The 25759-nt window shown below is 41.7% G+C and overlaps 1 protein-coding gene across 2 annotated transcripts in view; it reads left to right on the top strand.

Annotated features, from left to right (window-relative positions):
• The window catches only part of CDH9 (cadherin 9), a 209438-nt gene that overhangs the window by 51022 nt on the left and 132657 nt on the right, over window positions 1-25759 (top strand). For both annotated transcript variants that reach the window (XM_053247486.1, XM_053247489.1), the window contains exon 2: window positions 18067-18380. In XM_053247486.1, the coding sequence (XP_053103461.1) occupies window positions 18150-18380 (231 nt within the window). In that variant the 5' untranslated portion in view covers window positions 18067-18149. The remainder of the gene's footprint in view (window positions 1-18066; window positions 18381-25759) is intronic.

Raw genomic sequence — 25759 nt, 5'->3', positions numbered from 1 at the left:
GACTTTTGATTGGATCCTGCTGGACTCTTCTTAGTTGTCATTCCCTGCAAGTCATTCCCATTGTAAGTCAAACTTGCAGTGAGTCCTAAATCTGGGATGTGCGGGATGTCAGACAGGGATTCATTCAGCTTGGGTACCACCATCCAAATTAGCCCACAAGAGGGAACTGCAAGGAGCCCAGCCTCATCAACAAGGAAGCCTTTTATCAACACTAAGCCAGGTGCAGAGAAGGTGCGATCACTGACACCAGACCAGAGAAAAGCTTATCTTGTGGTAGCAAGCATGACTTGTCTCCTTAGCTAAGCAGGAGCCACCCTGGTTGCATATGAATGGGAGACCACATGTGAGCACTGTAAGATATTCCCCTCAGAATAGAGCTGCTCTGGTAAGAACAGAAAGTTCAAAGTTCCTTCCTTGGCTTCTCCAAGATACAGCTGAGAGAGACTCCTGCCTGCAATCTTGGAGAAGCCACAGCCAGTCTGTGTAGACAATACTCAGCTAGATAGACCAATGGTCTGACTCAGTATATGGCAGCTTCCTATGTTCCTATGACACCAGTCAACGCTTCCACATCAGGCTTACTTGAGAATCTGAGCACCTAGTAGATTGGATTCTGCTTGTTGTTTCTTGTGCTGGCTACAGACTGCTTTAGCTTTGCTTTTGTTCACCTCTTCTTCATTGACAAGGGTAGTGTCCCTCTCTTGGTCCTTTTAGATCTCTCAGCAGCTTTTGACACTATTGATCATGCTATCCTTCTCGACCGCCTGCATGGGTTGGGTATCAGGGGCACTGTTTTACAGTGGTTCCGTCCGTACCTTAGTGGGTGTGTCCAGTCAGTTTGCATTGAGGACAGGTGTTCTGACCCATGGCCACTTCTTTATGGAGTTCTCCAGGGTTCAGTTCTTGCCCCTATCCTTTTAAAAATCTATATGAAGCTGCTGGGTCAGATCATTAGCCAGTTTGAGGTGAGATTCCATCAATACGCTGATGATACTCAGCTGTACATTGCCATCCCAGACCATGCTGTGGATGCTGTTTCTGTGCTTGCTCAATGTCTGGATTCTGGAAGCTGTTAAGATCTGGATGACTCAAAATAAGCTCAGACTAAACCCCACTAAGATTGAGCTGCTCTTATTCAGCCCTCGTACCAGCCAACAGTTGGATCCAAACCTCTCCTTTTTTTTAATGGTGTGGTGCTGCCCTGCAAAGGAGCTTGTCCGTGACTTGGCGGTTCTTTTGGACTCACGCCTCCTGCTTGAACAACAGGTGGAGGCTGCGGCTAGAAGTGCATTTGCCCAGCTTCAACTGGTTCACCAATTCTGGTTCGCCCTTGTCCTGATCGGCAGGCACTAATGACAATGACTCATGCCCTTGTCATCTCTCGCTTAGATTACTGTAACGTGCTTTACCTAGGGTTACCTTTGATGACTATTGGGAAGCTTCAGCAGGTCCAGAATGCAGCGGCTCACCTACTTATGGGTGCCAAAAGATATGATAAGGAAACACCTCTCCTGCATTCACTGCACTAGTTATCCATTCACTTCCGAATTCAATACAAAGTCCTCGTTCTTACCTTCAAAGCCTTGTGGGGCTTGGTGCCTGTTTACCTACAGAATTGTCTCTCCCATCCAGTTACATCCCATTGTGTTAGATCATTCAGATGGCCCTTTTGTCGGTCCCTGATTTTTAAGAGGTTCGGAGTTCTAGGACCCGTGAAAGGGCTTTTTCAGTTGCTGCCCCACTTCTTTGGAATTCTATTCCCTTTCAGATTTGTCCAGCCCCCTCTTTACTGGTCTTTAAATCCTTACTGAAGAACTTTCTTTTCTGCCGGGCATTTGCCCTGTGGTTTACTTTATTTCCTTTCCATTGTCTATTTTAGTTTGCAATTTTTAATGTAATTTTTAAGGTTACCTTATTTACATGTCATTGTACACTGCCTGGAGTCTTTGGAGTGGGCGGTATATTAAATGCTTCTAATAATAAGAAATAAATAAATAAAAATCTTCATCTCTGCCTTACCCTGAGTCAGACAGTATGTGGTTATGTTCAGTTGCACCACCCAGTGTGCCAAGTCTCCCCCACCCCATTTCCCTCCTTAGTTTGCCAAGTATGATTTCTCCACCACACCAAGAGACCATGGCAAATAATATAATATATTCTGGACAGACCAAAAAATTGCTCTGAACTTTGACTTTAGGATGAAATAATTCTCCTACTCCATGTAATGCAAACAAACCACACTGAAATGCAAGTGCTTACTGTTACAAGAGAGTACAAAAATAAAATAAAAAGTTATGTGAGTTGCAAGTAACCTACAATTCAAAGCCTAGCACAATACTGTGGCTCCCTCTTTTGGATGGCATGCATCCTGAATTTAGCCATTACACACACACACACACACACACACACACACACACACACACACACACGTGACATATCCTTAGCATCACAAAATGAGCTTCTGTTTGTCTAAAGTGGTAAACAGAGTGAATAAAACATGTGTTTCCATAACAGTTTCTTGTAAAGTATAATCATTCTGTACACAGAGAATCTGTATCCTGTACAAAAATAGACATTCTTTTGCCACTTAGTGCTGCTGTAACAAGATTTCCCAGGCAGTCAGTGCCTTGTAATATGAGGAGAGGAGAAGAGAGAGAGAGAGAGAGAGATGATAATGGATAGTGCCTTATTTTCAAGTTGATCAGCACTTATTTCCAAATGCCGAAAGAAATTGCACATGCCCAGCATAAATGAAAAGCATGCAATAATAAGTTGCTTTTCATTCTATCAAAAAAAAAAAAAGGCACATTTAGGCCTTTTGGATTTCACTTGAGCTACCTCCAACAGAAATGTAAGCCGATATAAATAAATATTGATGTCAGGTGCACCATTTTGGAGTGTGTATGGGGAGACAGGGTTTCAGGAAGGATTTAAATATCTATTTTGGGATATATTCAAATTTAAGTTGCCAACCCTTCAGTGTATTTTCTGTTGCATTTACTTCTTTATCATACATGACAACCATATTTCACTGATAAAGGTAGCACATGGCCCAGATCTTCATGAAATGCGAAATCTGTATCTAAAGCAATCTAGATACATTTAATGAAGTGGGCTCTAGTCTACAAATGCTTATGCCAAAATGAATCTGTTAGTCTTTCAAGTGCCACAGGACTGTGTCTCTGTATGTAAAGTGATGGGTGCCAGCCAGAGAAATGGATTCAAGTTATTCAGCTGAAAATTTGAAATTATGCAGCCGAAAATCTCAAATTCACTTTGATCATTGCATTGCTCTGTTACAGTTCAGAGTGGCAGAATACTGGACCTAAGGCTATAATTCAATGTACACCTTTGTGCATAAACCAAAATTTCCAACCATAGCTAGAACAGAAGGGGGTGGCATGATTGTCTCGAGATAAATGAGTAGGGATGTGCATTTCGTTTCGGATACAAAACGTTTTGTGCACAAAACAGACCATTTTGGTTGTTTTGTAGCCAAAACAAAACACCCAATGCTCAAAACAGAAAATTTTGTAGCCAAAACAAAACGTCCCTGTTTCAGATACAAAACATTTTGTTGTTTCAGCTGTTTTGGAACTCCATTTTGCAATTGCAAAATGTCTTTCTCCTTCAGTCTCCATTTTAAGTTTTGACATCTGTTTGAATTTCCAGCCCTTCCAGCCTGCAGATTGGCCAGGGAAAGCATGGGCTGATCTGCTGGCAACTGCCTCCTCATTCCTTTTAAGCAAATTTAAGGGTAAATTTTACCCTTATTAGCTAGTGGGGCAGTGTGCATTTACCCTCATTGGCCAGTGGGGCAGCGTGCATTTACCCTCATTGGGCAGTGTACACACTGCATAGGGCAGTGTGCATTTCATTGTTGTTGTTTCACACTGTTGTGTGTAGATCAATTGCATTTTGGGTGGGGGGGGATGTAGATGTGTATGACCTTTGGAAATCTGCCTGATTTTTCCCAAAGCTCTGCTGTTGTTAATGTATGATGTTGATGTTATTTGGGGTGGATTAGGGGCAGAAAGGGGGCTTTGGGGGCAGAAGAGTGGTTCAGGTGGTAGTGCCCCAATGGGTGCCTGCTGCCACCCAGATTCCAAAGGAATTGGGAAAAGGACTGATTTTTAAAGAATTTCTGAAGTTGGCATGTCTTTGGGGCAGATTCGAGGCAGAAAGGGGGCCTGAGGGGCAAAACAGTGGGTTGGGTGGCAGTGCCCCAAGGGGTGCCTGCCACAACCCAGAATCCAAAGGAATAGGACAAAGGACTGATTTCTTAGGAATTGTTGAAGTTTATGCTTCTTTAAGGTTCCCCACCCCCTGGGAATAATGGAGGTTTCAGCAGACCCATAACTCCACCTGGGGTGCACTGGGGTGGCTGGGAGTGAGTGGTAGTGTAGTGCACATAGGGTTCCAACCACCCCCATGGGTTGCTAACCCATGGGGTGCTGGGTTCTGTTGTTTCTGAGGTGTTCTGAGTGTAGATTCTCGGGAAGCATATGAGATTTTCAACAACAAACTATGAATCCACTCTTATATGCTACCAGAGAATCTGAATCTACACTCAAAACATCTCAGAAACAACAGAACCCAGTACCCCATGGGTTAGCAACCCATGGGGGTGGTTGGCACCCTATGTGGTCTACACCACCACTCGCTCTGGGCCACCCTGGTGCTCCCCAAGTGCAGTTATGGGGCAGGAATTATGGCGGCCCATCATTCCCTATGGGGAAGAACTTTACAGATGCGCAAACTCCATTACATCTTTAAAATTAAGCCCTCTGCCCAATTCCTTTGAAATAATTCTGGCAGCTTCCTTGCCCCCACTGGGCACTACCACCCACCCTACTCTGCTCTGGGCCACCCCTTTCCCCCTAACATGAAGCTATACTTTTGCTGAAACCTCCATCCTTCCCTATGGGAAAAATCCTATATTTCAAAAATTCACCAAAAATCAGCCCTTTGCCCAATTCCTCTGAAATGTGGGTGGTAGTTTCCACCCATTGGGCACTACCCCCCACCCACCCACTAGTTTTCCCCTGGGGCCATTTTTTAAAATCCAATACGTTTCAGATTTGGATTTTGCAATTTCGAACAAAGAACAAAATTGGAGTGTTTCGGATTGGCTTATTTCGAACAAAGAACAAAATGGGGGTGTTTTGGATTCGGGCCAAAAACAAAACAGAAAAAAATAAAATAAAATGCACAACCCTATAAATGACAGCACATCCTTGGAGGCAACTGACTTGCAGAACAAAAGTTCAAATGTGCTCAGCAGGGTCGATTTAAAATCAGCTCTTGTATACATCATGCTAGTGCAGTATTTGAAGCTCCAGGGTTGTCTCAGTAATACCAGGGGGGAAAAACTGATGTGCCCATAGAGCCTAGATAAATTGCCTTGCATGGGAACTGGAGCAACACTGTCATGGGAATGAACAGCAGAATGGATTCCTTCCACAGAACTTTGGACCTCCAGCCTTATCAAGTCTGTTGCTCCTCTGGAGTACTCCCAACATTGTCTTGCCTCTGTCTAGAATGTGATCCATTGTGCATCCACATTTGTAAGTTCAGTTGTGTGTAGATTCCCACAAGTTGCTCCAAAAGCATAGGTGCACGAATGTGTAACATAGCATACCCATATTTGAGTAAGCATGGTAACCAACTTCAAACTGCCAGTTCTGGATGGGGGTCACACTCCACCAGAAGGAATGATATGCAATCTGGGAGTGCTTTTGGATCCATATCTCTCTCTGGTGTCTTTGGTTGAGGCAGAGCCAGAGGTGCTTTCTAACAGCTTTGGCAGACACACTAGCTGCATCCGTTTCTTGAAATAAGCAACCTAAAAACAGTAGTACATATGTTGATAACCTCCAGACTTGACTTCTGCAATGCAGTCTATGTGGGGCTGCCTTTGTATGTAGTCTGAAAACTGCAACTGGTGCAAAATGCAGCAGCCAGGTTGGTCTTTGGGTCATCTCAAAGAGACCACATTAATTGTATATTAAAAGAACTACACTGGCTGCTGATAGGTTTCCGGGCAAAATACAAGGTGCTGGTTATAAGCTATAAAGCCCTAAACAGCCTAGGCCCAAGGTATTTTAAAGAATGTCTTCTTCATTATGAGCCCCATCACCCATTGAGATCATCTGGAAAGGTCCATCTGCATTTACCACCAGCTCATCTGGTGGCTACTCAGGGACGGGCCTTCTCTGTTGCTGCCCCGAGACTTTGGAATGCACTCCCTGCTGAAATAAAAGCCTCCCCATCTCTGGCAGCTTTTAAAAAATATCTAAAGACACATTTATTCACCCAAGCTTTTTAATTAGAATTATGGTTTTAAACTGCTTTAATTTTGTATGTATTGTAAACTGCCCAGAGATGTACGTTTGGGTGGTATACAAATATGGTAGATAGGTAGGTAGCTAGAGAGATAAAGTTAAATCAAATTAAGTCACACAACTGTACTGTTGCACAATATTGTTGGGACTGGTTTCCATATGTGCAAAATTGCTGGCTGATCGGGATCACCAGCAATGCCTTGTGCATCATGTTGGCCATTGACTTCAATTGGAGAGTTAAACAGCTGCTTAAAACTCTTCCACTGAAATCAACAGGGACCTGAATGTACTTTAATTTGGTTGTGCTAATATATGATCTGATGACTTGAATGGGATTGTTCTTCAGCTTTCTATTTTTAGAGATCTGTTGCCCCAGCTCACTCTTACTTAATTTGGTCCATCCCCATCTGTTTTTATGGTAGATTCATAATAGTTCAGGCATTTGAGCCCATTTTTGTTGTTTTGTTCTTGTCCACTTTTGTTGTTTTGTTCTGGATATAGAAAAGGTCAGCCTGTCGGTCTTTTATGGTCATGGAGGATTTTGGATCTCCTGGTCATATTTGCCAACTTTTAAGAAGAGAATTTGTGCTGCCTTGCTGCAGATGTATTAGTGGTCAGCAACTGCAGCTGGGGAAAGCAGTATTTAGCATACATAAGGAATAGGGGAATAAATACATTTAGTATTACTGCCACTAGGCCTGATAAATTACATGTCATGATGCTGCCAGAGGTGACCCTCATCCATTTCATGGAAAGATGGTTATAAGCTCAGACAGTTGTGGGAAATAATGCTGCACATCTCCTTGTGCCATTACGCCAGAAGGTTACAGTGTTTATGAACCACCAAACTGCCTTAAATAATGCCGAGTATCAATATCCGAGTGCAGACAAGCAGGCTGCAAGTGAGAGGGCCTGTCATATTGAATAAAAGTGGTATTTCTACAAGAGAAATAATAAGCCAAGTGAAGAGAAGCCAATATTCTTGCCTTTTATTAGCACATTTGGGTTTTCCCCATCCCCTTTTTGGCTATGATGAATATTGGAGAATGATTACTTCTCGCTAACTGGATACTATGCATCTGTTAATCCAGCCTAAGATTGTCTTCGCTTTCTTAAGTATTACACTGCTGGGTCATGGACAACAAGTTGAACATGAGCCAACAATGTGATGCAGCTGCTAAAAATGTGAATGCAATCTAATAGGCTGCATTAACAAAAGCAATCCATAGTGTCCAGATTTTAAGAAGTCATCATTCTACTATACTCTGTCCCATCCTCCTAGGGGAATATCTTACAGTGGTCACTCATGTAGTCTCCCATTCAAATGCAAACCAGAGCGACTCCACTTAGCAAATGGGGCAATCCATATTTGCCACCACAAGACCAGCTCTCCTGTGTTTCTCATGACAGCCCCCACCCCCATTCAGTTGAAGACCTGGCATCACAACATTGCAAACAACTTGATACCCAAAGGCAGCTTGATGCTCCAACATGCAATAAAAGTGTTGTACAAGTATCCAATGTACCTATGTGGTCGCTAAGAGCTGACACCGACTTGATGGCACGTAATCAATCAATCATAAATCACAAGTATCCAGGCATGCGAATGCACAAGTATTCAGGGTTCCTGGGTGCAGTTAACCTGGGCAGTATCATAGCAGTTCTGGGTATAAGTTCCATGAAAGAGCAACTGGGAGAATAGGATGACTGAAACAGGTCATCTCTGTGTTATGCCTTTTGTTGCCCAGTCAGAATGCTTTGCTGCACAAAGCAGAGGCTTGGCTGTGGAGCCTCTGCCCCTACAACAGCTGCATCTATAGTGGGAAAAGACTGCGGGAAAGGAATGGTTTCTTCTGTTTGTTGGAACAGACTGCAGGCATATGGATTCTGTTGGATGGATGTCAGTATACCAGCATATCTTTGGGCTCTACTGGCACAGAGGATTGTGGAGTGATCCTGTTCCTGCTTAGCAGACATAATCTGGGGATAGGATCACACTAACCTACTAATTGGCCAGCCTCATGCAAATTAAGGACTGTCCTCAGCTGGAGGAAGGCAAGGCTGACATTTTAGCTATCAAGCAAGGTGTCCGCTGCACAATAAGGTGGCATGATGGCTGCTAAGCTGTTTGGGGAAAGGCCAGTTCTCATAAAACAAAGACCTTAGCAATTGTGGAGATCTGGGCCATTTTAAAATGCAATGCTAATTAAACCATCTTGGAATTCATTCATAGCAATTGGCTTGATCATGTTTCTACTGATGTGGCAAATTTTTCATTTGCCATTCACTGGGTGATTTTTTTAAAAAAACAGTATCAAATGAAGGAACAGTCTTTGAAGTCACTCACAAAATCTTTGAGGGGAGGAGGGGGGAAGGCAGGATAGCACCTACCTTCCCCACCCCAGATGATCCAGCATGATTTCAGGGCCACGCGGCTCGAGTGCCCAAATGAGCGGTGCATCTGTGAACCACACAGCATTTGGGAGTCCAGGGAAATGCTCCAGAAATCCCACAATGCACCATGGGACGAGCAGACAAGCCTGCAGCCTAAGAAAACAAACAACCCGGGACTAGGGTAAGAGGGCATACATGTATAAAAACCCTGGGCTACTTGGCAAGGCAGCGCTAGGATCGGCCTGGATCCCGGTGCTTCACATGAGCGGCCCTACCCAGGGTATGGCCACTCATGTGAACAGCCTTTTTGTCTTTCAGAGGCTATCATGGATACTTACATTAAATAAAAGATGCTTACTGGTGAGCAGGGTTAGTCTAATAATTTGGGGGAGTTTTTATTACTTGATATCTTTTACCCATTTTTAATATAGATAACCAGGAGGAGATAAAGTATGCCATATTAGTAATCAGGTTTACTTTTTGCTGCACGAGTTGCCATTTTAGGTAGCACAAAAATGCTTCTGCAAAAACCAATTCACTTTTTCACATCTGCTGCTGCTGTGGAGTGGGTGGATGGGAGAGGACTGTTGGCCCAGTTGCCTCAGCAATTTCCCCTGACATACTCTCCACTGCAGTCCCGTCCCCTTTTGCAAAGGGTGTGAAAATTTGCCAAAGGGGCTCTCATTTCCTAGCATGGCTGAGGACTGTCCACAAAAAAGCCCCACAATTTTAGCTCAACATTTTTGCACACTGTTATAAGCCCCAGACAAGCACTTAGCATCAATATATGAATTTCACTATAGGTTCCAAGAAAATATTTAGCTTACTAATTATTACGTTCACATTTCTAAACTCCCCTTTCTCCAAGTAACAAGGCATGCAACATCTGGCAGATGTCATCTGCCCCACAGTTATACTTATCGGAAACCTGTGAGGGAAGTTGGGCTGAGATATAATATCTGGCCCAATGTCAGCTTCATGGTTGAATGGGGATTTGAACCTGGGTCTCCCCACTACTAGACAGACACACTAATCACAACACACATCAATATATGAATTATAGTTTTCCTCACTTTTTCAGCTCCTGGACATGTATACATACCCATACTCTCTACCAGCTTTCCTTCCCCTCCAAGACTGATCACGCTGGCCTGCTGCTTCTCTTCTTCTTTTTCCCGTACCATTCCATCTTCCTTTCCTAGCCGTAATTCTTGCTTCCCTTAGCCTAATTGATGCCTCTTTGCTCAGGTCTTTCTAGTAGGTTCTACATTACCACTATCTTTTTCTAGGTTCTGGGATGGTCACCAAGTAGAAACATTTAGGATGAGAGCTTCTCAGTCAATGGTATGGTATTTGATGCATTAAAGACATTTCCTTACTATTCAAGATTGTGAAATAGGTGAGCTAGAAATGTAAAGCACCCAGAACCCAACAATAATAATTACATGTATTGCTTATATTGTAAATTTAGCCCTTTAATTATTGCCAGGAGAAGGTTTGGCTCACATCTGCAAAGCTTCTTTGTCCATACAATCTGCTTAAGAGCTTAGGCTTTAGAAAACTAGCTGCTGCAGCAAAATCAACACTGCAGCACCTTAAAAATAGTCTTGTAACAAGGAAATGTGAGCCAATAGTCCAGCAATATAAACTGAAGCAACCCAGTGGTTTCTCCCATTGTCAAATAGCTGAGAACTGGAGCATGCTGTGAAGTTATTCAACATGACCAGAAGTTCGTCTAGCTGTCCAAATCTACCTCATCTTCCTCCCCTGACCATTTGTCCCAGTTAGTAGGGCAGTGACACCTGGTTTTCAAGGCCCCTGTGGCCCTCTTTTAAGCAGTTTCCTCCTCTTAGAAACAGAATTTATGTCTTTAAGCACTGTTCTGAATGTTCTGTTTCAAAGTTGCCAGAGGTTAGAATAAACTCTGTATCATGCTTGTGAGTGACTGTGCAGAACTAATTAAAAACATTACCATGGTGATTGCTATAGTAACATTTAAATTGGCATAATTGCTAACAAATCCTTACCATTGATCTCAGCAGGGCCCGTTACATCATGGTACACTTCAAGAATCTAAATAGAGCCTAGTATATTCAAGGCCTTTGAAAGATATATCAAGGAAAAATATGTATTGTGGGGCATAGCCTTACAAAAGTTTTTTGGATTCATGTTTTGTCTCTGCAAGAACTTCAATGATTAACTTGCTCATTGTTGAAAGATTTAACCACTTCATTGCTAGGTAATGGTAAACACATATTTGTAAGCGATAATCACCACAAAGCAATAAGGAAAATCTTCATAATAACTATTAAAGGTTGAGTTTCTTCAAGATTTCCTTTTGCTAGTAGAACAAAAAAGGTTTTGCTCATTTTTTACTTGAAAACCCAGGATGAGGTCAAGTTTTTATACACTCAAATGTTAAATGTTTTCTTGAATTGTGCCACTATAGCCCGCATGTGCATGTGCAAGGGGTTGCATGTTTGAATGTCCCCCCACCCCACCAGGGAAAAACTCCCTGCATGCAGAAAACTGCACATCAGGGAGAAGGATTAAGCTGTCCTAACAAGCTTTCCCCCCTATGTGCAGGACATTCTGTTCTGTTTGCCAGAGGGAGCACTGAAATATGTAATCTCCCCATCATCACTATGGAGCAAAGTGCAGAAAAAGCATTTGCACTTTATTTATTTATTTGCTATTTGCGCTTAATAGCAAATAAATAAATAGCAAATAGATCTTATACAATCTATTGATGGTATAAATTTTCCCTTGCAGGCAGCTTACAATTGATACATACCCCACATCTTACAGGCTAAATCCTCACAATATCATGCCATATGCTTACATGTAACTTTCCAAATCCAAACGATAGAGCATAATCGGCACACACTGGATTATGTGCATGCAAAAAACACGGTCCACTGCAATACAAGCAATGGCAACATGGTTGACTATCTAGTTTAAAAATACTATAGTTGAGGGTATACTATAAAAATCAAATATTCAAGTTCAGTCTTGATGCCTATTATGTTCAGTATTTCCATGGAGGAAAAGAAGCAGACATGAGTTGATGAAATTTGTGATTAATGATAAACAGGGAGAAACATGCACATGGCAAAATGCTGTATCACAAATGCATGGAAAGACAGGATCGTAGCAGCACTCATCAAACCCATCTGTACAGATTCAATGGGCCAGTTCAGATGTACAGCGGAGCCTCAGGTCCACTGGACACACAGTTCTGCATTCTCTCCGCCAGTCTGGGTTTGGACCTACTGCAGTCTCACTCAGAGGCGTATCTAGGGAAAATAGCACCTAGGGCAAGCACTGAAATTGCGCCCCTTGTCCAAACATCCAACACCCATCTTTCAGATAACTTTACCATAATATCAGCTGAAAAATACAAGTCAAGTTCGTTAGCAATAGCACTTACATTTATAGCAATAGCACTTACATTTATATACCGCTCTATAGCCGGAGCTCTCTAAGTGGTTTACAATGATTTAGCATATTGCCCCCAACATTCTGGGTACTCATTTTACCGACCTCGGAAGGATGGAAGGCTGAGTCAACCTTGAGCCCCTGGTCAGGATCGAACTTGTAACCTTCTGGTTACAGGCGGCAGTTTTACCACTGCGCCACCAGGGGCTCTCCACTGCGCCACCAGGGGCTCTTTTAATTTTCGTTAATCTTTTAATTTTTCAAAAACAATTTAGAAAACTACAAATTTCAGTATGCTGGGGCTCATGAAATACCCAAATACTATGTGGAGGTATACTTGGAAAAGTAATGTCTAATTCTCTACTATGCATTGTAGCATCACTATTACATAAGTTTTTAAAAGAAATGGAGAATTTGACTTTTCCCTATTTACTCTGAAAATAATTAAAAGATATGCAGAGTTAAACTGTGTCACTGCTTGGAATATATTCTAGTATTTCAGAAAGACAGTTAAAATGAGAGAAAGAGAGCAAGAAACTCCCAGTGGGCCTTAATACTAAGGCTAATTAATACTAATTTCACACTGATTGAAAGACAAACTCACCATTAATAGCCATATTATTAAGACATCATATTTAACTCACTTATAACAAGAAGCAAGGAGCAAATGAATACAATCCTAGCTCATAAGCTTCAGCTCATTATTCACAAGCCCTGATTCTCTGTACATAGTGCCAAACTGAATATGTGTACAGTGACATACATATATATATATATATATATATATATATATATATATATATATACACACACACACACACACACACATACCTGTAGCCCCTAAAGGCTGTGGGGTGGGTCTGCAAAGGTTCCCGCTCCCTTCGCTGGCCTCTGGGGCTTTGCAGGGACCATTTGAGCATGTGTGGTGGCCATTTATATATACGCTGAAAACAAAATGGCTTCCACACATGCTCAAATGGCCTCTGCGAGGCCTGGCATGGGGGCCTCACAGAGGCCATTTGAGCATGCACAGTGGCCATTTTGTTTTCAGTGGCCATTTTTTAAAAAATTAATTTTTAAAAATGCCACCCCCCTTCAAGTGGCGCCCAGGGCACGTGCCCTGCCTGCCCTATCCCTAGATATGCCCCTGGTCTCACTGACTGCAGGGGGGAGCTAGCTGTGTAGGCTTCCTTCTTTCCTGAAGAACAGCCCACGCAGCCGATAGGAGCCAGAGTGATGGAAGAGCTTCCTCTCTCATTTCCAATTTGAGGCAAAGGATAACTGCAGCTCCAGGTTTGGATATACCTCAGGTGCTGCAGGAATACAGTTTAAGGCGGCGAAACCAACTTTAAACTGAAGGTGAAATTTGGAGTAATGGGAGGGAAATGGCAGGTCCGTTTTTATTTTTGAAACTTATTTGCCTGAGTTCATACATTCAAGTTTGGGAACAGGAGATGAAGGGACCGCATGTTCCGCTGTACATCTGAACTGGCCCAGTTACATGTCTACAAGGAGCCTATGGTTATCTCTCTGTGCAACCGGAAACTCTGGAGAACCAGGGTTCTGGATTATGTGGAAAGAGCCTCATGTGCATAGGCTCATGTGCATAGTCTCCCTGCAGACATCCATCTGAATGTGCACAGTTGCCCACACCCTGCTTCTGTCACAGTTCATTCACTGTACACTGCCTGAATGTCTCCATAGGGCAATTGTTGATAAAGTAGCAACAGGTGGCTTCCTATTATGTCAAATCAGTTCAGCTTCTAGATCCCTTCTCTGCTTTTCTTCCCAAGTACTGTTCTCCTTTCAAAAATAAGCACACCTATTATTGAATGTTAGCTATCCTTCACAATTCATGCTTCCCTGTATCTTTTGTTTGTGGTCACTGTAAAGGCTTGCCTAAAATTTGGCACCTGAGATGAAACATGCAAATAGCACCCTCAACTTCACTCTCCCTTCCCCTCCCCACCCCCATATTTACAATTAGGCACACACACACACACACACACACACACACACACACACACATTCAGTTTGTGTAACTTACAATTTGGTACCCTTTATAGCATTACAAATCTGCTGTCTGAGACACCTTCTTCACCCAACTCATGGCAGAAGAACAGGACTTGGTTGTGAGGGGACCATCTTCCCATCCATATCTTCTTGTTCAGCCGACTTCCACAAACAGTAGCTTGGCTGACTACATGGTTCACTGAGCCACAGCTGACTGGGGCTTGAATGGATTTATTTTAACAAATGTATACTGTATAGTAAAATTTCTAAGCATGCTTGATATGAATTGAATGTATTATTGATAAACAGCTAAGGAAAAATGTTTTCCACTGCAGTGCTAGACTGATAGATGGAATGGGAAGATAAGGAAGCAAACAAGATGGATTTACTATATACCGCAGGATAGAATTTGATCCCAAGATAAAGATAAAACAAAATATTTCCAACTTCAGGTAGAAAACTCTGTTTATCACTAAACTTCAGTAGGCCTAAGACAAATTACATTAAGAATTCAGCTAAATGTTGACAGAATACTGCAAACAACCTATGGAAATGAAGGAACAGAAGCCTATGTTTTTGTTTGGTTTCAATTCTAGAGGTGATGGCTTCTATACAGCAATGTATATAGTCACTGAGGGCAAGTTCCCTCTGCAGTATTTCACCACATGACTTAATTTTCATCTGGATGCAGGAAACCCTCAAACTCCAAAAATGAAGATATGAAAGTTTGGATGTTTACCTACAAATCTCATAGCCTGGCTAGCTAGGGAAAGAAAGCTGTGGGGTGCTGGCAAAGAAGGATAGAAGTACCTCACCAAGTGTTGAAAGTGGTATGGTATAGGCATCATTGCCCATGATGTACATATTCATCCCATTGGGTTTTTTTTTAGAAAAACAGGTTTGGAAGCTGGAGATAATAGTCGGAAAGAAGTCCACAACTGCTAACTTGGGCATAATCACTGGTAACTTTGTATGATGGTCAGATGCCCCTTAACAGGATGACTTTAGGGTCATAGTTCATCAGTAGGAGTTCTGTGTAACTTCCTAAGGCCACAAACAAAAATGAAATAACTCCTTGCTAATTATTATTCTCTCTGCTGTGGTACAGAATGGGAATAAACACGTATGGGATAGCATAATTGCTTATTTACAAATCACAGGACTTTGTATCTTTTGCTTCTAAGATGAGCTTTGCCAAAGCCAGTTTCAACTAGTTGTATCCTCAACAAGTAAAGAGAAAACAGATCAAGGGATAGTAAGTCAAATAAAAAAGTATTCATAAATCTGACTTGAATAGACACAATTCAAGTTGTTACTTTGAAATACAGATTTTCCTTGATTAGAAGTTTTCAGCAAACACTATTCAAATCATGTGGAAAAATAAAGTTAGGTACAACATACAAGGGCCTGTAGAGAGGTCATAGCTCAGTGACAGAGTGCTTGGCATGCAGAAGGAACCATGTTCAGTCCCTGGCACCACTAGGTAGAACTGGGAAAAATCCCATCTGAAATCCCGGAGAGTTGCTGCCATCATCGATAATGCTGGCTTCGATGGACCAATGGTCTGGCTCAATATTAGGCAACTTCCTATGTTCATACCTTTTCTACTGCTGTCATCTTCACTGACTTTCTCAGGTAAAATCAGTTGGGTTGACACTGAGGTCAGGTCCAATTTCTCCAAATAGGGTCACAGCTGGCATATCCTTTATTTTTCACTGTAACAACTGCAATTCTCTTAGGCTACACGTAAGAGAATTCAAAGGTTTCTAGCTTATAAATGAAGAAAATTCAGAGAATCATAGAGTTGGAGGGGAACTTGTAGGCCATTGAGTCCAACTGCCTGCTCGATTCAGGAAGTCCAAAGTTAGAGCATCACAATAGATAGCTATTGACTCTGAAGACAAGGAAGAGTCCACCCACGCCCAAGTAATGTGTTGAATTGCTCTTACCATAAAGAAGCTTCTCCTAATGTCCAGTAAAAATCTCCCTCCTGTTACTGAAGCAGATTAGATCTCATTCTGTCCTCTGGGGCATCAGAGAACAAGTCTTTGCTCTCTTCTATGTGACAGCCCTTCAGGCATTTGAACTATACAATCATGCCTTCCCTCAGATTTCTCTTCTCCAAGCTAAGAGAGACCTAGTTCCTTCAACCTGTCCTAAAAGCATTTGTTTTCTCGACCCCAGACCATCTTTACTGGCCTCCTCTGAACATGTTCCAGTTTGTCTTTCATTCTTAAAGTGTGGTGCTTAGAACCGGACACAGTGTGGTGCTTAGAACCGGACACACTCTAGATGAGGTCTTGATTAATTGTTCTTGGGACTTGGAAGCTATGGCTCCATTAATGCAGCTTAATATTTAGGCTTTTTACAGCTGCATCACACTGCTACCTCACGTTCTGCATGTGATTCACTGCAATCCTGAGATCTTTTTCATGTGAGCTACATCCAAGCCATGTCTCTCCCATCCTGCACTTATGCATCTGATTATTATTTTTGCCTAGGAGCAGAAATTTGCATGTGTCTCTGTTGAAATTCATTTTGTGAATCCAGTTTGCCCATTGTGACATTGTGACTGTTCATTTACCGCTCTAAAATACAATTTGTTTTGATTTGTCAGCAAAAAGGCTCATTATTTATCTTCCAGTGCAGTACTGACTTGGCATAATCAATATGCATATTTATTTTTAAATAGTCCCCATGAGACTTTGGATTCACTGAGAACACTATCCATTAGATTACACAATATTCTTAAAGGATTTACAGGTTTACAACTGACAGGGAAGGACTCTCTGGTCACAACAACAACATGCTGAAATCTATGGTGGCAGCAAACATACTGTTTACAGTGTATTCAATATCAAGCTTATCATTTAGATATAGGATTGCTTGTTAGACAAAATTGTAAGGCAGGGTAGTATTTGAGAATAAAATAATCATTAGACAGTCATGGTAGCATTAAAAATATGAATATGAATGTCCATATTTTCCAAGAAAATATGAATGTTATTTGTAAACTGCCCACAAATGTAAGTTTTGGGCGGTATAAAAATGTTTTAATAAATAAATAAATAATAAATGTTCCAAGAAAATATGACTTAGTGACTTAGTAGTAGTGATGATGGCCAAGGCTCCTCCCCCTGCCAGATCATGTCAAGCTCAGAGCAAAGAGCAACATTTCTTATCACAAGGAGAAGTACCGTGGCATATTCTTCCATGTACACAGCCTCACAGCAAATATGCCAATAAACATTCTACAGTGGAGCTGGAGCCTGCTACCACACTGCTGCTCCAACCACCACATGTAAATGCACTGAGCACCGATAGGAGCAGCCCGATGCTTTGAAAAGGGCTCATGCAACTGCAACTTAATTTATTGTCATGTTCAACAATGTTAATTTCATGACAAACTGAGGGGACCTTAGTAAAACAGCAGTTTCAAGCTGCATTCTGGGGAACTCTGGGGTTCTTTGGAAACTTATCAGAAGTTTCTCAGTGAAAATATCATTAACTGTAGATGAGTTTCTCTGAAAGTCAGCTGGCCCACAGAGACGAATCTTCTCTGTAAAGTGCAGCTGCAGGACAACCTTGGATGTGGCTAGTTTGTTTTTTCTCTCCCCCTAACACTGTTCGATAATGAGGCCCAAGAGGCCTGGCCAATTCTTCAAATAAAGGAAGTGTGTGAGAACATGACTCAGACTCCTCAGACATGCACTACGTTTCTTTGGTAGGCATTTCTGTAACACAAACAGATGTCGGAAGGGCTTCCTGAGGGAAAATATCGCTATTATACAATATCAGGTGTCATGTGTGTATAATAATTTTTTACAAAATAAATTTTCTTAACAGTCATTCATCCAAACTCTTATCTAATTCACAGCTCTTTTGAAAAAGGAATACAACTTTACTTGGACAGGAACCTTCTGGCTGAAACAAGAGTGATATTGAGCCTAGGAGGCACACATGATGAGAACTTGCTACTTCTTGTTGTTCCTGCTGTGGGCTTGCATATTTCATGAAATTCACTCTTCACCATCACCAAAAAGGACAAATATGTATTTGCAAGCTGAAAGGATCATGGGGCAGTCTAAGGATCATGGGAAAGCATTACATCGTAGCAAGCGTGGCTGGATGTGGAATCAGTTTTTTTTACTGGAGGAGTACACTGGTCCGGATACTCAATACGTGGGCAAGGTAAGCACAGTAACCAAATACCTTTTGTTGAGATGACCAAGTTTTTGAATAAATGCCACATATTTTAGTTTCCCAGAAGCCTCTCTTCCCATGGGAAAAAAAATAAGGAATATACTTAAGCTCCTGCTTAAGGAAAGGGGAATAATCCTCTGATGCCAGGCTACACATGTCTAAACATTTATTTAGCCTTGTTGATTTCTTACTTCATGGTTAAATATGTACGTACATATCTTGGTCTTATTTATTCAAAATTTTATTGTGGCAAGGGATTGAAAGAGTTGCCAAGGAAAGTCAGCGGACTAGTTTACACCTGTGCACCAGCATTTACCCACATGCCAAGTGTGTGCGTGTGGGGGCAATGAGCATGGGCCAGGAATATCGAGTATGCACGAATGACATTACCAAAATGAGGACTACATATTTAGCCATTTTTTAGTTTACAGTTGAATACTTTTATCTCAGGAGTGCCTATAACAGTTTTGTAAGGTATGTCAGTATCCCCATATTGCAAATGAGGGCCAGCAGTTGAATCCTCCTGGCTCATCGCACATATTCTTAAACACTATGCAGTTCTTCCTCTTTCAGTGAGCAGCTATCCCCTCCCTGCTCATCTCTATGAATTTTAAATCCTCTTTCCCCTTCCCCTACTTCTCAAACTATTTTCATTAATCCATCTTAGTTCTGAATTGTTTTATTTCATGCAAGTTTTGATCGTGTTTGCTTTCTGCCTAAGGAGGCATTAATGAAAGATCAGTCAGGTAAACGCTAGAGCAGCCAAAATAAGCCAGTGGCTTTTTAGTAAATCAGTTTCCTTCTTAATTAGATACTGCAAGTAACCCTATTAGTCTTGCATCCTACACAAATGAGAAAAGATGCTATTGTAAAGAAAGAACTGCACTGGCTGCTGCTTCATTTCCAAGCGAAATACAAAGTGCTGGTTATTACCTATAAAGCCCTCAATGGCTTGGGTCCAGGGTATTTAAAAGAGCGCCTCCTTTGTCATGAACCCTCCTGGGGAAGAATTACTGTATTACAGTCACTACCGGCTCATTTTGGTGGCTACTCTGGAATGGGTCTTCTCTGCAGCTGCCCCAGGGCTCTGGAATGCACTCCTTGTTAAAATCAGAGTTTCTCTATCTCTGACTGTTTTTTAAAAGACCCTTAAGATGCAGGTGTTTTCTCAGGCTTTAAATTAATTTTAATTGCTTTTGTTTCATAATTTTTTTAATCATGTTATCCTGTTTTTATATTTGTTTCATTTTAATGTATGTACACTGCCTAGGGATGCACATCAGGTGGTATACAAATATGATGGATTAATTAATTGATTGATTAATTAATTAATAAAATCACTTATGCCCAATTTTTTTCATGCTATATATACACACCATAAGTGTCATGGGGCTTTTTCGTGAAGATGGAAAAATTATCACACATTAGATTCCAAGTGACCAAGTGATTAATTGAAGCACAGTCTAATCTAACTCTGCTCTGTATTCCTCAAAATTCACCAAGTCAAAAGGAAAAGCTTAATCATGTTTTTTAAAAAAAATTAAAAAGAAGAGTAGGTAAAATGTGTGAGTGTGCATTGAAGGACAATTAAGTATCCATGAGGTAAGTGACAAATAGTAATTAATAACAGGATAATTGGAACAAATTAATGAACAAGGTGATAAACAATGAAACAAGGTATAAAAATAGCAATACACACATACACTTTACCATTAGGATGCCAGTTCAGATCAAAGACAGACAATCTTCTCTTCGACTAAAGTCTATGTGTGTCAGAAGACTCAAACTGGGGGTGTTGGTCCAGGAATGGTAATTCCACTTTGGGACTAAAGAAGTGTGCTTGCATAGGACTCAAATTCATAAACTCTGATGCATGCAAGCTTGAATTGGATGATCATAAACCCACATGAAATCAAATAAACATCTATGCAATTTGGGTCTATGTGGGTTTTTCGAGGTGCTTTACTCAATGTACATGAGTCCCCTTGGTATACAGGGTGGAGGGAGACATAAATAGATTGAATAAACTGAATGTTGCAGTAAATGATGCATTCTCCAATTCAGGAATTAATTTTCCTAGTTTAAAAGTTTTAGAAATTCTCCTACTATAAACTGAACTCCAGAAAAATGGAACACAGAGCAACCCCAAGGAACAATAAAAGAACAGAATGGCGGAAATCCGTTCATCTCTGGTCTAAACAGCTGGACAGCAACTAGCTATGCCTGTTTATTACATTAAAAGGCTGATCTATTGAGTTCTTTTTTTGACAGAAAAGACACGTTTTGCTGATGCTCAAAAACATATTTATGTTATTAAAGGAAAACCACCAATGAATGGTTTATGAGATAGCATCCTTTGCATTAGCTGCAGCCAGAACCCAGGCAACGTTCATTGATAATGCTCTTCTGCACTGTGCACATTTAATAACAGAAAGTGACTATAAAAATCACTTTAAAAACAAACACAAAAAATAATGGCATCCCTAAAGTATGTATCCTGTGTTTTGTACATTTGCCCCCTCCTGTGGATCTTTGGGGAAAATGTGTCAAACAATATCTTTATTACAGTCACTGACCAGTACAGAAAAAGAAATATATACAGAAGCCCAATAAGATGAATCTAAATTAAGATATATAGTAACCATAGAAGAATTTTAAATCAGACTAAATAGTTCATAATAAGCATAACGATGGATTTTACTGCCTATCAAACAAAATTTAGCCACATTATATGATATTATATCATTCTGATCAGCTAAAATGTAATTAAGATAAAAAGAATTTTAACTCCTTGGATGGTGACTTATAAAAGGTGTTACATATTTATGCTACAGATCTTGATGAATTGACAACAGAGAAGCAAATGGGCCGTCTTTTCAATGGCTTCCAGCTTACAATAACAAAGACATTCTTTGTAAGGATTTTTTTGGTATAGTGCTGCTCACTATAGTGCCTTTCAGTTATAATATTGTTGATGGGTTAGACTGTTGACTTTAATATATATATATATATATATATATATATATATATATATATATATATATATATATATAAATTGTATTGTCCCCCCTCCCTTGTTGTCTGGTCATAGACCGTAAGAAACTTTGAATGAATGATTTTTTTGGTAACTCCCTTACAAAACTGCCATTTGTAGGGCATTGCAATGAGCTAAAGTAAAGGTTCTAGGATATTTTGATATTGTGATCACATTTAAATATCTGGCAGGGTTAAAGCTTAAAGCCTGATTGCCCAGGAAAACACCAGCCAGAATGGAGCCCTGTGGTTTGTCTCTCCATGTCATAAATTAATTGTCTAAGTATTAACCTAGCTCTTTCGTACCCCAGGGAAATCAGTGCGGAAGGAGAGAAGCCATAATAGTACAGCTTCACTTCTAACTCCCTTTTCCATCTCAAGGAGTAGGTGTCAGTTGTCACAAGTGAAGCAAGTCCTAAAGGGTGCAAAACCAACTTAAGCCAGAATTTGAAAATACTGATCCATTTTCTAGCGTCTACTTTGAGTAAGCCCACTTCCAAATGAAGAACTGTACTGGGCACATACCGGGGTACTTGAAAAATGCTTCTCATAAACCTGGACTGCACAGATTCTACCTTGGGGAAATCTGAATACATACCAAGTTGGACTCCGTAGAAAAGCTGAGCTTGGGCCCCAGATGAAAAAAGTTTTATTGCATTGGGAACAAACTGAGCACCCCTAGAATGATGAAAAGAATGGATTGCTAATGCTGTCTTATGTGCGCTCTGCGAAACATGTTCTCTATGGGTACACCTCCTGCCTGAGACTTGAAAAATTACACCAAGATATTTAAAGTGTTTAACTTTTTCTAAACCGTGCCAATTTATTGACCAGTTCTCCACTTTTGGTGTCCTTGCAAACACCATTATCTTTGTTTTGAAAAAGTTTATTTCTAAGGATTGTTCCTCACAGTAATGTGCAAGTGAGTGCATAGCTCTTCTTAGGCCTATCCGAGTTTGGGAAAGGGTGACAGCTTCATCTGCTATTGCTAGCACAGGCTTCCAGAAGCCCTGCCCCTGCTTGTGTTTGAGTCTCCAGGCTCGGGGTTCTCATTCTTGTCATGCTCAGGAGTCTCATGGGATTGTGAGTTCTCAGCTTGTGGCATATGGGGACAGGTCACTTAGCAACAATGAGCCAGTCACCCCTAGATTTGGCTGCTAACAAGCGAAGTGGAAAGGGGATCAGATGCCTGCCCTCCCTATGTTGAGATACCCTAAATAGACCCCAGAAGTTAACTAAAGCAGATTAACTTCCAGTCAAGGCCACTCTGCATTCGGACTGCACTCAGCCTCCCTTCCTTTTGTAAAGGGTAGCAGCAAGCTAATGTGCCTATTAACTCAGCAAGATTAATGCAGATAAAGGTCCAGGAGGTAACTCTCCCCCCTCACAAAATAGGTTTGAATCAGCGATAAAGACCTCGAGATACATCCATTAAAATTACTAATTGGATTATTGGACCCTCCGTCCATGCAGATTTCCCCTTCTCACATCTATGCATTCTATTTTCATGACAATCAGCCTTGGCTTACCATGGCCATTCACACATTGAGGCTCTTCTCATGATTAGTGAGAAGAGCCTCTAGTGGGGGTTGCGGGGAGAGCGGGCTTAGCCCACTCTCCCCACAGACAAGCAGACAGTCTGCTCTGAGCAGCCGCAGCAGCTGCCCACATGACTGTCGGCTCTGTCACAAAGCCGGCCAGGGCTGGGGAGTTCAGGGGCCACACGGCCCCCAGAAGCTCCAGCATGCCCTGCATGAGCTGGGAGGCTGCTTTTCAGCCTCCTGGTCGGGGGTCTCTTTGTGAGTAGCCACGGTGCGGAACTGCGCCACGGCAACTCACAAGCAGAAAAACCAGGTTTGCAGAGCGCTCACTCCGCAAATCCATGCTAAGGGGAGGGGTGGTTTGGCGGGTTAACCGCCTGGAGACCACTGTGCTCGCCTCCGAGCCCAGTGGTTCCAATGATCAGGCAAAATCAGGCTAGGCTCCCCTAGCCCGATTTTGCCTGATGGTGACAATAGCCTCATTGTTACACTTAGAAGGAATGATCAGCAACAATGGGATCCTTGCATGTTCCACCCAGCACACCTATTCAGCAAAAAAGAGCAACAGGAATGTTGTCCCGGGACATGTTTTGCATATATCAAGCCCCAGTTCCATGATCCCATGTGCTCCTTTGTGACTCACACATGTCTTGGAGTTACCAGCAGCTTGAGTAATCTGCTGCTCACAGGCCATCATACCAAGCTGTGTCCAGCTCTTTGTGCCAATTTCTAGATTGGTTCTCTGGCCGAGCCTGATCTTCCCAGTCTTCCTCACCAACCTAGGAAACTGGTTCCACGGTAATGGCACCCCCATGGATTCACCTCTATGACCTAACCCCTCCAATCTTCTCATCCCTGCTTCTGACCGAGCTATCCCTGAGGAACTAGCTCCCTTTGTTGTTCGGGCAGCCTCAAGGTTCCTGTGCAAGTAGAAGCTGAGGTTAAATGAATGTTTGCCCCACGCTGGGCCCATCCCTATCCCTGCTCCTTTTTCTTCAATCCAGTCACCTCCTTCTCTAAAAGCCTCTTTCTCTAGCCCACCTGGGAATTTATATAGGAAACACCTCTTTGCAGCTGAATATATATTTAAATAGGATTGCTTTAACCATGTATTTCTTTCCACTGTACTCCTCCCTCCAGTCAATCTTCCTTTTGATTTTTGAAACTTCAACCTTGCCTCAGTCCAGTTATTTACTGGGTCCACAACTTTGTGTATATTTAATCTGATGTGGAACTTTCTGAGCGAATTTCACACAAGCCCAAACACAAATTTAGGGGTGTTCACCACACACCCCGGAGCAGTTCCATTAACACTGCAAAAAGAGTATGACAAGCTGCATCTCTGTCAATTTTGATGTTCTGATGATGATCTGAGTTATCTAGATGCAAAACAAGAGAGTTAATGTAAAAATTAAACAATGGAAACAAAATGCAGTGCTGTCTAACTCCCCTAAATGCTGAAATTTCCTTGAGGTGTCACTACACAATACAACGTACCCTTAAATGAGAACTTTCATGAAGTTTGATCATCAAGAGAAGTAAGCAGAGGTCAACAGTGGACACCAATAACCTGTGCCAAAGTGCCAAAAGCTAGAACCTGTGCCAAAGCTAGAAATCAGATCTAATGCAGATCTAAAATCAACAAATGCTGCACATAAGGCAGAATTTGATTTGGAGGTATATTTTTCTGCATGGAAACCTGTTTGCTCCTTAGCTAGAATTCCATCCAGTCTAATAGTCTGTCATATAAGTGTCTGGCATACAACTTGCTCTATACTTAAAAGACTTATGGGTCTATAACTGCTGGGTGGTTTTCTCTCACCTTTTTTATAAATTGGGATTATTGCCATCCCCCAGTCCTTTGGGACTCATGCAGTACAATCAATGAAAGAGAAACAAGAAGTCAAGATTGGGGTCCACCATGATAAGTTGTTCCTAATTACTTATGAAGATAGTTAATCATTACCAGGGATTTTACAAGGTTTAAGATACTTTACCAGATAATCTATATTGGCACATGTTATTGGTGGCCACTCTGGCATAGGGCCCACACTCAGATCTGAAGCAATAGGGAAAATTGTGTCAGCAAGGACAAGGGGCAAGTTTAGGCCCCAGCTCAACAGCATCACTGAGAACAACTCCTTTACTTTGCAGTGAATGGTTGCCATTCACTACAGGGGGCGAAATGCCCTTTGTCCCAAGGGTCTTCAGCAGGGAGCATGTGAGTTCCTGTCAAACATTTTCCTGATAGAACCCCCTTTTCTTCTCCTTACAAATATGTATACATTTCTCACTTACAGTATACTATTTGGGGCTTAAGTCAGGGTTTTCAGCAAAGAAGAGATCCCAGAGCATCACAGACCTTGGACAGCTCCGAGTGGAAGGAATCAGCTCCTTGGCTACTGCTGAGCAAAATCACAAGAGCTGTCTAATGCAATGTTGCTGCAGTTACTTCTGGATTCAGACTGCTAGTTTTGCTTCCCAGGCAGAAGGAATTGGCTTCACTTCTTTCCTGCTAGAGAAAGCTCTGTGTCTTACACAGAGCTTGCTTGATTCTAAGCACTGGCTGCAACCATATTGGAGGGCTTCTATTAAGCCTGGTCACCTCCAATCAGAGAATGAAATCAAAGTCTCCTTGGTTGATGGTGAAGATACTGGCTCGAGTTCCCATGGTTCTCCTGGTGTGGGGGGTTTCAGTGCCATGGGGTCATCTAGGGACCATATCATAGATTCTTTCCACCCTGTCTCATCCCCGGAACTGTCCACACTTCATCTCTGAAGTGTGTGTGTGTG

Source organism: Hemicordylus capensis, chromosome 4 (genome assembly GCF_027244095.1).
Source record: "Hemicordylus capensis ecotype Gifberg chromosome 4, rHemCap1.1.pri, whole genome shotgun sequence".
In the NCBI taxonomy this organism is placed as follows: Eukaryota; Metazoa; Chordata; class Lepidosauria; order Squamata; family Cordylidae; genus Hemicordylus; species Hemicordylus capensis.
This window is presented reverse-complemented; position numbering and strand designations above follow the sequence as displayed.